The sequence below is a fragment of the Protopterus annectens genome, chromosome 1.part2 (assembly GCF_019279795.1).
Source record: "Protopterus annectens isolate FY-2018-M chromosome 1.part2, PAN1.0, whole genome shotgun sequence".
In the NCBI taxonomy this organism is placed as follows: domain Eukaryota; kingdom Metazoa; phylum Chordata; order Ceratodontiformes; family Protopteridae; genus Protopterus; species Protopterus annectens.
The window spans coordinates 589660089-589675076 of NC_056727.1; the positions used below are offsets into that span (position 1 = coordinate 589660089).

Consider the following 14988-nt stretch of genomic DNA (forward strand, 5'->3'; position numbering starts at 1 on the left):
ACAGTAACTTCAGACCAAATTTGTCTAAAGAGTGCTACTGTTAGGGAAAGCAGTTTTTATAAGTTAATGTGTAAAGTTACAGGCAAGGTGAGGATTAGCACACATGAGTAAGGATATCCCCTGCCTCACCTTACTCATGCATTCTAACACTAACCCTGCCCTTAACCTTACAAATTAACTTATGAAAACCCCTTTCCCTAATGGTACCACTACACAAACCGAAACAAACCGACACAACATCATGCACTCATAATACTAAATCTATCCCCTAACCTAGCCCTTACTCTAACCCTAACCCACAAACCCTCATGCACACAAATCCCAAAACATTCATGAACACTTTGCCAAGCAACCTGTCGTTCAACACATTCACTCACACACTGCAAAACATTTACAGATACACACACCACAGGCTCTATCTCTTTACTAGCCTTTACTCTAGCCCTATCCTTCGAATACACACTCCAGCAAAGTGCACAAGCATCGAAATGCAATTAATCAATGTTGCCACTTTGCAATTCATGAACACAATGGCAAACAAATTGCCATTCGACACACCAACAAACACATATAACCACCAGAAAATCTATCCACTTAACTACCCACATTCTAACCCATTCCCCACAAACACTCACATACGCGTTCCCCAATCTCCCTTACAGTAAACAGAATGATTCAGTCATCATCATCATCATCAGCCCCCTTTTTCCCATTTTTTTCTACATGGGGTCGGGGTATCGTGTTAACTGTTGCTAACTCTCTCAATTCAGTGCCACACTCCTGCCTTCTTCAACACTCATGCCTGACTGTCACAGATCTTCTTTCACACAATCCATCCACCTCTTTGTTGGATGTCCTCACTTCCTCCTACCTTCTTCCTGTTTGTCCCAAATCTTCCTCACCAGATTGTCTGCTGCTTTTCTACACATGTGTCCAAACCACCGTAACCTGTTCTCTTTAATCTTTTCTGCAACTGAAGCTACTTTGGCTTCTGCTCTTATGTCCTCATTTCTTTGTCTGTCCCACAGTGTGCATCCTACCATCCATCTCAGGCACTTCATTTCCATCACTTCTAGCTTCTTCAACTGTTCTGCCTTTACTACCCAGGTTTCTGTACTATACAGCAGTGCTGGTTGCACCACTGTCTTGTACACCTTATTTTTCAGCTTCTTTAGCATTCTTCTGTCATAGACTACACCTGACACTCTGTGCCAGCTGACTGCAGCCCCTCTCATTCTAGCTTTGGCCTCTTCATTTATATTTCTATTCTCCTTAACCACCCCTCCCAGATACCTGAAGCTGTTTACCTGTTCCACTATCTTCCCTATCTCTATTCTCAGCTTCTGATTTCCCCAGTTTGCTGCCATTACCACTATCTTATATGTGCTTAGTTTAATCCCATGTGCCTTCAGTTTTGCATTCCATTCTCCTATCCTTTGCTGAAGTTCTAGCTCAGAGTCTGCCTGTAATGCCACATCATCTGCATACAACAACTTTGTTGATCTGTCCCCTCCAACCTGTTTGCTAATGTATGTTAATGTTAATGTTTCACCAGTACGAACAGCAATGGGCTCAGAGCTGAACCCTGGTGTACACCCACTCCCACTGGGAACCCCTCTGTGAGGCCAAACACTGTTCGTACTTGAGTCAATGGGTCCTTGTACATAGGCTGCACTAATTCTATGAAGGTTTCTGGGACTTCAAACCACAGCAGTACTGCCAGTGCCCAGATCAGCTTTTTTGGGACCTTGTCATATGCTTTCTCCAAGTCTAGGAATGACCAGTTGTACTCTCTCCTCATCTCTAGCTTCTTCTCAAGTATCTGTTTCACTGCAAACATCGGGTCAATTGTGCTGCATCCTGATCTGAATCCAAACTGCTCATCTCCCATCTTACATTCTGCTGCTCTGTGTATCCATTTATCAATCACCCTTTCCAGAACTTTCATGCAATGTGACAGGAGTTTGATACCTCTGTACAACCCACAGTTGTGGATGTCCCCTTTCTTCTTATACACTGGCACGGGTATGCTTAACAATGATTCAGTTTTCCTGCTTTTAAAAAAACTAATGCAGTCGACAATGGGTACATTCATGCTATTTCCCTACTTGAACACACTGTCAAGTAAATTGCCATTCAGCACCACGACAGACACCCATATATGTTTCTGTTCTGATATTTGCTATTTGTTATGTAGCCACTCCAGTACATACAGGGATAAAGCCTTGGCAATGCCCCAGCAGACCTAGGTTCCATTAGAGGCTTTGGAAAATGATGGAGCATCAGGGGAGGGATGAGTGTTACCATCCCAGAGGAAGGCAGTCCAAGGCATTTCCCTACAAGGTCCCTGGTTGAGGCCAAAAATGTGTGAAGAAGGAGGCATAATCCAAAGTGGGAAAAGTGGAGGCAATGACTGAGCTGCCACAGAGGTGGGACGATACATCAGTATGCCCACCCTTTGGAAAGAACCAACAGACCAAATGGAAGCGGAAAAATGGAGTAGGGCATACATAACAAAAATCTCCTAACAATGGCCAGACACCCTAGAATAGCCATAGGCTCCACACCAGCCCCAATGCTTATGCAGAAAGACCAAGGATGTGTTGAAGGCTGGAAGACCGTGCCAAAGATTCCAAAGACAACCACAAGGCATTCTATAACTATGTCAAGAATCTAAATGGCAACGCTCAGATCTGGTCTGAGCTACAACAGAATGGCATTAAATATACTGATCCCAAGGATATTGCCAATATCCTGGCAGATCAATTCAGTGCCAACTTCACTCCCCCTCACCCCCTAAACGGCCCATCTCAATACCAGAAGATTGCCAAATTCCTGTAATAACGGCCAAACAGGTAAAAAACGCACTCTCCAAAGCTAAGAATACAACATTCATGGGCCCAGATGACATCCCGGGCTGTGTATTATATGAACTACAAAATGAACTGGCACCTCACCTAAGTGTCATGTTTAATCATAGCCTCACCTCAGGCTTCGTGCCCACTGAGTGGTGCAAAGCTACAGTTATCCCACTCCACAAGGGGGAATCCACCTTGGATCCCGGGAACTACCGCCCCATCAGTCTGATGAGCCTGATCTGCAAGGCAATGGAACATATTATCGTGGAACTTATAAACAAAGACATTGGCAACCTTCAGACACTGGACCCCATCCAGTTTGGATTTGTGAAGGGCCGATCTTGTCTCCTGAACCTAACTGACTTCTTCAAATCAGTCTCCAGAGCTGTGGACAAGGGTAAGGTGGTCCACACACCCTATCTGGACCTCGCCAAGGCCTTTGACACCATCCCCCACTCTGGAATCATAGATAGACTTACTAAGCTGGGCATTAATCCCTATGTCACTTGATGGGTTGCCAAGTGGCTTACTGACAGAACCCACACTGTAAAAGTAGCTGACTCCAAATCCAGCTCCAGACAAGTGACAAGTGGAGTACCTCAGGGTTCGGTCCTGGGACCACTCTTGATTGGCATCTACTTCTCTGAAGTACAGGCCAACACTAAGGGACTCTGGCTAACAAAGTTCGCAGATGACTGCAAACTGGGAGCCATTATTGAATCCCCAAATGATGTTGATACTCTACAAAAGGGCCTTACAGAAACAGATGCTTGGTGCCAGAGCCATGGGCTCAAACTCAATGCCAAGAAATGTATAGTTATCCCCTTTGGGAAAAAACATGTACCCATGAATTACCACATAGGTGGCAGTACACTAAACACCGAAAGTGTGATAAGAGAATTAGGGACACAGGTGGACAGTGGTCTCACCTTCGATAACCACATCACCACAACAGTCTGGAAATCCTTCTATATGGCACACCTCATCACTAAGGGCTTTTCATCCAGGAAAAAGGAGGTCATTGTCCCACTGTACTCATCCCCCATTAGACCCATTATGGAATACAATGCCCCATTTGGTATGTATCAAAACACATCTGCAACAACTGGAAAGGCCGCAGAAATACCTCACTAAAAGAATCACAGGCCTAAAGCAGATGCCCTACGCTGACCGCCTTAAAAAACTCCAGCTATACTCTGTTGCATACTGTCTACTCAGAGGCGATCTCTGCTTAACATACAAGGCCATGTCAAACCCAGAGCTGTTGGACATGCTACACTTAAAGAAATCCCAATCCCTCAGAGCCACACGCTCCAGGGATCTAAACCTTGTCATCACAATAAACAAAACATGCTGGAGGGATAGGTTCTTGACCCAGAGACTCCCCAGACTCTGGAATAGACTGCCCATACATGTCAAGCAGAGCGTCTCTTTGGCCCTCTTCAAAAGGAACCTTGACTATTGGATGGTAGAAAGGAAATTCACCCCAGGGATCACGTCAGTCGCCCTGCTAGACAGGGGTCCAGGGAAGTAAACTGTGTGGGAAGAAATAGCCAGGGAATTGTTGTGGCTAGGCTTGTATAGGCCCTAGGGCCGATAGCCTCGTACCAACCTATGAACCTATGAAACCAGAAAAGGGGACTGGAGTAGGATGCTGTGGGATGAAGCAAAGGGAACAAAACTGGAAAAAAAACTTGTTATAGTTGTTATATAGTTGTCGTTGCAATCAATAAAATATATAAACAAAGAAAACAGCATCTGAAAATACTACATATTCAGAATAGCATTTTTGTTTACTACACAAGTAAATTATTTTACATGTTGGGTGTTTTTTTTTTACTGTCAATTAATGACTTGGGTGTTTTATTAACTGACTGCAAGACGTGTTGCAAAGTACATAATTGTTCTTGATGACATTGCTCAGTATAACCCAAAGAAGCTTCCATGTGGAATTAAAACCTTATTTGTCTTTGTTTAATTTTCTGCCAAGTCTTGTGGGTTTCTTTTTTTTTTTTTTTTTTTTTTTTTTTCAATTATAATATTCAACAAAATAAATAAGAGAATTATCAACACAATTAAAACAAGTATTTACAAAATAAAAATTAATTACAATGCTATTGAAATTAAAATTATAAATTTGAAATTAATAAAATTTTCAAACAATAAAATTAAATAAATTAAATTTTTTTTTAAGATGTTTAAAATTGTTTAATACAATTAATAATATTTATTTCTATAACAAAATTTATATTTTTAACATTTTAAATAGGGTGATCTGAAATCCAATATCATTATTTATTTTCTAGCCCACCATTTTTTAAATACATGAAGAGGAAGCTTAACCTTTTAAAGCTTAACCTTTTTATTTTGAGGTACAAGGTAAGAATATAAGAACCTTAAATAATAGAAATATTGAAAAAATCTGTAAAAAAAATTGCAAAATTGTAATATTGACATTATTCTTAAAATTAGTCATAAACATATGAGCCTAGAGCCCATTAATTGACTTATTATACATCTACATAGATTATCTTTATATATTTATTATTTATTTCATTCATCGTGTATAAAGAAATCTCTTAAAAAATTTCCATGTATAAGTCTCCAGACAATGGAAGAAGGAGTTCTATAAAGAGATCTCTAATATATATATTATTTATCTTGTTGATTTGGTGGGTCCTCTAGAAGCAGAATATAATCATCCAGTATGAATCTACACTGTAAAAAGTTTCTTGTGTGATAAGTTTACGTATGTATGAAAGTTTTACCTCTTTATCAGAAGCTGTATGTTGTGTAAATGTAATCAATCAATCAATCAGTAGATTGGAATCACATTTTTAAACATTATAGACATTAAATATCTTTTACTAAAGAGATGTTGAATAGATTATTCTACCTTAAATAAGTTTCTTCTCTTAGATCAAATCTTTGTTTGAAAGAAATATAGATTTTTAACTTTATTATATCATATTCTCTGATATAATTTTTGTTTTAAGAAATCTAGATTTATTAGAGTTCCAGAAGTAGATGACAAAAAGCATACCCTGAGTATACATTATAATTATAAAATGAGTTCTTCATTCCCATCCCTATGGTGCATGAATATAAAAATACATTACAATAATAAATATTAAATGGTAATAAAAACCATATGTTTAGGTGTAATAGGTGAAGTACAAAATTCCTTTAACAACCATAACTTGGGTTATTTAGTGGTGTATTTTATGTAGTTTTTAATTAGATTAGTAATTGTGTATACTAATAAGCTCAATAATATTTCCATCAATTGACATATTTTGTGACATTGTATTATAAATAATATAAACAAATATTTTATAATAATTAATATCTTAAAATTAATAAAAAGAAATAAATAAAAAGACCAACTATTAGTTACTAGCTTTTATAAAAATAAGTTACCTATAGGTAATCCTACATAAGTTATTTATTTTTGTGATCAGTTTCTCTATAATTATTTTTGTATAAATTGAAGTATTATTGATTGTATTAAGTATAAATATTGTGGGAATAATTATATATTATTAAGTAATAGTCTCTCCTCTCCTCCTAAGTAAAAAACATATTATTCCAGGTATTAAAAATATTTTTATATATTATAAAAACAGGTATTATAAATATTATATATATAAATATTGTAATAATTATATAATAGTATTTAAATTTAATAATATTAGATAGAATTTAGTAAAATCACTATATTATCAAAAATTCGAATAATATTATTTAGTATTTATATTTTTTCTTTATTTTGTTTTTCTTCATTTAATATTAAAAATTTAATACATTTTAATCATAGAGACTTTATAAAACCGTACTGTACTAGATAATTTAGAGAACAAGTTGATTCTGTTAGAACATCATCTGCAAGATTTGTATTTTCCCTCTATGTAAAACCTGTAAATCCTATGTCAGTGCCTCTGTGTCTTCTATGCAAGTACAAAGTCTCCATTACTAAATAAAATAATAGTGAAAGTGATTAAGATTGGTACCATTTTGTACCTTTATTTTTTGTGTTGGTATTTTTCCTTATGTAATATAAACTTTAATCCTTTGCTCAATTGTATAATTGCTCTTTAGATTAATAATTCTGAAGACAGTACTTCTCTAAGAATAATGTATAGTTTTAGTCCCAACTTCTCAAATACTGAACTGAAATCAAAACAAAACTTATATAAATATAATAAGTGTTTTTTATTTTTTCTAAAATCTAAATCTGTTATTAATTCTCTTATATTATCATTATCAAAAGTATTTACATGAATGAAAGTCTGTCTGATCTATATAATGAATGTGAATGATTGTCTTCTATCAGCAAAGATACTCATAATAAACACATTTTATAATCATTAAGTAATGAGATGGGCCGATATGAAGTAAAAAATGTATTTTTATTTAAGTTTTATTTATATAAGGATTTAATACCATCATTACGATTAACTTGTTTGATTTGGTGCTTATTTTGATTGTAATAACTTTTTATTTGTAAATAACTTTTGTCCAATAGTTTTTAATCCAATGTTTTGTCTTTTATTTATATTTGTTGTTATATATTCCCTTTTATCTTCTATCTTTAGGTTTGTGTTTATATTATTATGGTTAATTTTTGTTAAGAAATTGATAAATTCATCTAGTATTTATTGGTAGTATACTAGAAACATTCTTCTTTTCCTTAGAAAAATATTTTCTTTTGATATTTTTTTTATTATCCTTTTTTTTTGTTTTATTTTTTAAGTATATGTTTATTGAGGCTTATTGAACTTTAAAAAAAAAACTTGTATTTCTTCCTTTATTTTTTTATAGTTATTTTAAAATTTTATATTTTCATTTATTTTGTTTATTTCTTTCTTTGTCCATAATATTTTCTTATTATTAATTTATTATTTTTATTATATGTTTATAAGACTTTAAAATTCAACAATTCCTTATCCCAAGATTTCCCTATTATTATTATTATATCTTCCTCTGTGTCCATATATATATGATTTTATTTAAGGCATCCCATAAATAAATGGAGACTCTTGTGAGTGTTATTTATGTGTAAAAAAATTTTACTTCTGAAAGTATATATTCTTCAATTGAATTATGATATATAATAAATCTTTTAGATCTGATTATTATTTAAACCAAATGATAAGAATTAGCAAATTCTTTATTCATAGATTAATTATTATGGTAATGATTTGAATCTATCTTAGTATCACTTTCATGTAAATGATTAGAAAGAGCATTTTCCTTTATAATATCTCATTAGTAAAATGATATTTCCTTATCAAGATGATGATGTAAAATAATAAGACCATATCAGGATGATAATATACATTAATTAAAGTGTTTCTAGGTAATAATTTGTAAATTAACCGTACAAAATATTCCTTTGTCATCCTTGATAATACTTCATCCTTGTATTAATCCCATTACTTTTATTCCATAAAAACTTTTAATTCATATGTTTTCTTGATAATTCTCTGAACTAACCAATAAAACATACTTGTTTGTAATAGTTTGCTTAGTTTTTTTTCAAATGGGTGAAAGGTTTCCTTGTTGTAAGAATTAAGTTGGCCTTTATAGAAATTAATTTATCTTATTAGGCTTGTTCTTTTACATGGTTATTTCAATCCATTAATGTTAAAAACCTTTCCTTTAAAAGATGTCATTTGGCATTTTTAAAACTTAAGAATCTTATATTTCAAATAATAAATAACAAGATTAAGAATGTTACAATCAAATCTTATAATCACCTTTAAATATAGCTGTATTTATTGAATCTCCTCGTATTGTGATAGGATTCGATTTTTTTTGTATTTGATGAATGATTTCATATGTGATGGATGTCAAAACTATATAGTGATAACAAAATCAACAAAATATATTGTGGATGTCAAAACTATATACAAATCCATGAATTAGGGCAACCCCAGTATAGATTAGTACCATCCACCAGCCTTAGTACCCTCACCCTAAAGTAGTATTTACCACCCAATCACCTTATCAATTTAACCCTTTATATATTTAACTGAAGTTACTGAAGTTTTCAGTTCAATTGTCTAGCAATTTTAATAGTTTTCAGTGGTAAAACAGCATCAAAAAAACTAACATAAACCTTTTTATTCTGTTAATACTTACATTATATTTCCATGTAATATATTTTTTACTGTTCTAAAACTTATATAAATCATCTTAATAAAAACAGAAATCAAGAGGAGAGAAAAAGAAATAATCTTGATGTTAGAAATCAAGAGGAGAGAAAAAATTTCAGACATTATTTATATCAGGATGCATCTATTTAGATTCATGTAACACATATTAACAGAAAAAAAAAAAAAACTTGAATTAAAAAAATTGAGCATTTTACTAAACTCATTTATTCAAAATAGAATATTTATTTGTAATCAAATAAAATATTAATAAAAATACTCATATAGAATAAATCTCAGAAACATTTATATACATATCTACATACACACACATGCACACACACACACACACACACACACACACACACACACACACACACACATATATATATATATATATATATATATATATATATACACACATTGATATATACATACATATACACACAATATATATATATATATATATATATATATATATATATATATATATATATACACATGCATACACACACACACACATACACACACACACACACACACACACACACACACATACACATGCACATACACACACACAAACACACACACACACACACACACACACACACACACACACACACACACACACACAGACACACACACACACACACACACACACACACACACACACACACACACATACATACACACACTCACTGATATGTATATATATGTATCACTGAGTTGTATGCTGTTGAGCACCATCTATTGTCTGCTTTTCACACAAAATATCTAACAGCAAACAACACAATGCACAACAATTTTACAAACATAAACAACTACTGCTTAAAAATATATCATACTGCAATTAATTCCAATATATGACAGTAAAATTATATATTATTATCAAATATTTATGCTAAATGAGTTATAATAATGTATATGTTATAGAATTAGGTTTTTGTAGATTATTATTTTTATTACATTCTGCATTCTGTGATAATCTGTATCTGTTGTTATAGTGAAGGTGAGGGTGAGGTTTTTTGCTTTCAGCCAGAGAATTCTTTTTCTCTGAGAGCTGCTTTGTAGCTCATGGATACCTCAAAATCATAGACAGCCCCACATCCCAGATTGTCTCTTAACATTTTTGGTGGAAAGATATCTAGGTCAAAGGTTAGACTAGCTGCTTTCAGCTCTCTGTGAGAATTCTGAGAGTTGAAGCTTTTGAAGTAGATTAAATCTTTTCAAAAATATTTGTTGCTTCTGGAAATGCAGAGTCTAAGTCATCGAAAATTTTAGGACCAGATTTCCTTTCTTTTTAGATATAGTTCAGAATTGTTCAGTCTTGTGGGTTTCTAATACCATGACTGGAATGGACCCCCATTCCTAAATCACAGTAGGATTAAAGTTCATGAAATTAACATTGTTTCATTTTTTGATGTTAGCCAAAAGTGCTCTTTGCAGCACCAGCAATGTGCCCAGAACTGACTGCTTCTGTAATTCATACAGAGTTGCACATACCAGTAACATATCTAAATATGACTGCAAATTCCTTTAGGTTAGACTTATTGCTCCTACTACTATTGGAACAGTGTGGGTACCTTTCTTCCAAATTGCTCTCATTTCTGTCTGCAAATCCTGGCATTTTACAACTTTACGTTTCTCTGTATGTAAGACACTGTAATCATTGGGTGTAGCAAATTCAATGATCAGTACTAATTTTGTCTTTTTCCTGAACTACTATACCTAGTTTTCTTGCATCTATTTTTTGATCTGTTGGTAATGGGTGATCCCACGATACGAGCTTCATCATTTTCTGCAATGCTTTGTGGTTCACGTTTCCAATGCTTTTCAACTACTTCAGTATTGTAGTGTTTGTACAATCCCAATGCAACAGTCTTGCCACATTATTGTGTCATGAGTAGGCCATCTGCCATGAATGCATCATACCCAGCAATAAGATGTGTGACTGTTTTCTGTGTTTTTTTTTTTACAGAACCTGCATTTCTTTGTTTCTCCCACATGTTCAACTGACTTTCTAAACTAATCTGTACATAGTCCACTATTCTAGGTTGCCTTTATTAACCTTTCATTATTAACCTTTCATATTTTAGTTTCAGTTCAATCCGCAGTGGTGGTGCTGCGGTAGCATTGTTGCCTCATAGTAAGATGCTGTCCGGTTCGATTCTCAGCTAGAGCGTCTTCTGCGTGGAGACATGCGTGAATGGGCGTACCTTCGTTGAAGGTTGTGCGTCAGGGCTGATAACCTGGCACGTAAAAATCAACTACCACTCATTAGCAGACCGGAGTTCTGCTGTGACAACCCCGAAAGACACAACAACAACATTTTAGTTTCAGTTCATCTCTCCTTAATAATTCCTGTGTCAAATCCTGATCAACATGAGGTTGTTCCAGGAGATCTCTATACTTGCTACAATATTTATGTCTCTTCCACATTTCCTTCCTTCTCCTTATCTTCTTTCTTTCCTTCCTTCTCCTTATCTTCTTTCTTTGTTTTTGACACATTCAGTTACTGCCTAATTTTTGTCTACTTCTAGTTTAATTTTCATTCCACCTCAACATCAGTATTCTTCTGTTAGAGTCAGACTAAGCAGTGAACTCATCTTAGACTTGTCCTCCTTGTGTTTTAAAACTTTCGCTATGTTTGGATCTGGTGAGGTCAAAATATGTATGCAGTCCCAGGACTGCAGATCTATACATGTAATCAATTTTGAGGAGGCCCATACCTCCTTCAGAACGAAGAATATATAATCTTGACATACACTGATTTTTATTTATTATTTAATAACCAAGAAGCACTTTTCTTGTTTTCCTCTCCAACTGATTAAATACCTATTGAGGCCAGTCACCCCAAAACTGTAAGTTAAAACAGGAAGAGTAAATCGGTTTATAGCTTGACAGCTTGAACTTTATTCCTGGATGTCAAAGCAGTTTTCAGTATTTATTCTTCTAAAGTATTCCTTACTCAATTTTATTCTCATTTGTTCATGTTTTATTGCAAATTCTTCATCATTTCCCAAATAAGTATACGCTCCCTCCTGCTCATGTTCCTTTATATCGCATTCCTGTGCCAAAATGATATTTTCTTGGTGCTGCAGCTTTCCTGCTTTAAGCATTGCTTCTGCACATTTATCAAGACCAAATATCATTCTTATATCATCTGAGAAAGTTTTAACCATTTGCAGTTCTACTTTCAAGTCCTCATCTGATGAGCTATACAATTTTAAGTCACCACAAATAGTAGTTGAGAAGTCATTAAACAAGTTTGTTTTCTGGGAGTCAAATTATTTCTCTCCCTTTTTAATTTCTACAAATATTTTGAGTTTGTAATACCATGATGGGATGTCTCTGTGTTTGGGTAAGTTGATGGTTTTTGAGATTTCAGCATCCTACTCTGTCAACAATTTCATATTGTAGCAGTTACAAGGCATTTATTTTCCTAGCTTCTGAATATCAAGACATAGGTCCTAGAAATAAGGTGAACATTAACATGGGGGGATTCATGAAAATATCAACTAGTATTTGCTGTAGCACTCTTGCACTCATTGAAAAATCAAAGTCTGGAGTAAAATTTGTTAATTACAAAGAAGCAGAACTGTTAACAGAAGCTATTTAATGATCTGCAAACACAATAAGCAATAGTGCTCTAGGTAGGACTTGCACATCTGTTGACATTTATTTTCATAGAATTGTTGACAGATTCTACTTTCTAATTTTTTTTTAACAGAGGTGTATCGTATTTTACATTCTCCATTCTTCAAATCGGAGTGCTACTCTAGAACCACAGCAAAATAAACCATTTCATAACCAGCTAACCATCAGCTAGTGCAAAATACTTTTTTTCTTTCCTATCCACATTGCAGGCGCCTGGTCCCTGCCCCCATTTCTCAGAAACTGTGGAGGCAGAGCGTACTTCAAAAGTGCTTGTCTTCTGTGTTTTCGTTACCACAGGTCTTCAAAACATTCCACCAGCAATAACAAACTAAAATGTCTGTGTATGTTTGTCTAGTGTCTGTTTCACCGCTTCCACCGACAACACTGGGCAAGAACACTGTTACAACTCTGAATGAGACGAAATGTCATCTAATCAAGATGGTTGTAGCTCAGGTGGTGTACCCTTGCCAAATTTCTTCTACTCAATATAAATACAGTAGTGGGTCTTCCCCTGAAAATAAGCCGCAAGCATTGCTAGATACACCCGGCCAACAAGACAACAAAACACGGCTACCTACACACAAGCAAACACATTTATGCATTACAGTTATGATATTCAGGATAAAAAAAAAACAGACTGGAACCAGATTTGTGAAACCGTGAGTTAAATATGCAAACATTTCAAATGTAGCGATATTATTATCCTAGTGTAACGTGAAGTCCACAGATTAATAGTAATTATTGTAACAACAAAAAATATATATGGTCAGAATGAACACAGTGGCAGAACTTTTTACCTATTTCTAAGGAGTTGTCCGGTAACACTAACATCTTTGAAAACGTTACTCAGCCCAATATTTACTGTAGTACTTTGGGGGTAGTTAGGCTGAGTGACGCTCCTACTGTGTTGCATGCTGCAACACAAACCTGTTTACAGCGTACCTTTTCTCAAAGTTTCTAAGGCAGAGTGGCAAACCCTACAACCTACAACCCCAAGCCAACAAATCATTATTAGGATTAATGCGTGTTTATTATTGAAAATATAAAACAAACGGTACAAACGTTAAAACTTAGGAGCTCCCTCAGTGCTGGGAGAAGTAATACGTGAAGTAAGCGCAGTAAAGCACAGTCCACTTAGAATAAAGAATGTACTTCTAATTGAGAACACTGGCCAAAAACTAAACAAAAAAAATAGTTCGTTTTAAGGGATGTGTTAAACTCCATAATTCCCCAAAGTGAAAACACTTCAGGTGTTTTTTAATATATATGTGTCTATATACAGCCATATATGTGTGATATGTATGTGTAGCGGGTCCACGCGCGGTATGTACATATATATATATATATATATATATATATATATATATGTGTGTGTGTGTGTGTGTACACACACACACACATATATATATATATATATATATATATATATACACACACACACACACACACACACACACACACACATCACTGAGCACTAAGATAAAATATCACAGTTACTGCGTCTGCAACATCTGTACTGCACCACCACAGACCCTCCACCCACACAGTCCACCCATGCTACCTGACAAAGAATGTCCTTGATGAATCCTCCACAAAGTTCATGCCCTTGCAGGTCAAGGTAGTCCATGATGTCCCAATATCGCTCAGCAATGCTGTTGTCAGTACCCTGGTCGCAGCAGCCGAAAGTTTCATATTGAGAGCAAAATTCCAGGTGATGGGCTGGCTGAAAGGGGGGTCTGTAATCCAAACACTGGGGATGTGCAAGCGTAAATCCTACTTTAAAAATGAATAATGCAATGCATTGCTGCACTAGGATTACTATGCACAGAGTTCTGCAGCTTCTGGAGCGTCCTCCTGTTGCCACCGTTGCTGACCTCTTGACTCCATTCTTGCACTTGAGGTCAGCATAATGGAATAGGAAGTAATTATGCAGAATATAGTCTAACCACATGGTCTGGCTTCGCAGCTCTTAGAGATGTTTGCTGAGGGTCTAATCCCACTCTAATTCTGGACAGAGGACGAGAAAGGAACGTCTGCTTTTTCTTTACTATCGCCATCCCTCCCTTATTCCCTCCCCTCCTCAGTGTCCTCAGACTTCCAGATGCGCCGGTTACTTTTGAAGTGACATTGCAACTGCTGGAGTAGAATTCAGCTGGGGAAAATGATTGGAAATATAAATTAAACGACACATCTATACAATTTATACAGTCGTTCTTTAGTTTATAGCAGCAAGTGAGTTAGATAGCAAGATGATGCTCAATTCCACAGACATGATTTTCACTAAGATGAAACGTTCCAGAAAATGTTTTTTTTTCCTG

At 35.0% G+C, this 14988-nt stretch overlaps 1 protein-coding gene across 1 annotated transcript in view; it reads right to left on the reverse strand.

The window, feature by feature from the left end:
• The window catches only part of HHIPL2 (HHIP like 2), a 772856-nt gene extending 758197 nt beyond the window's left edge, over positions 1 to 14659 (reverse strand). The window contains exon 1 of the mRNA XM_044057856.1: positions 14232 to 14659. Coding sequence (XP_043913791.1) covers positions 14232 to 14621 — 390 coding nt within the window. The 5' untranslated portion in view covers positions 14622 to 14659. The remainder of the gene's footprint in view (positions 1 to 14231) is intronic.
• Positions 14660 to 14988: the final 329 nt, after the last annotated feature.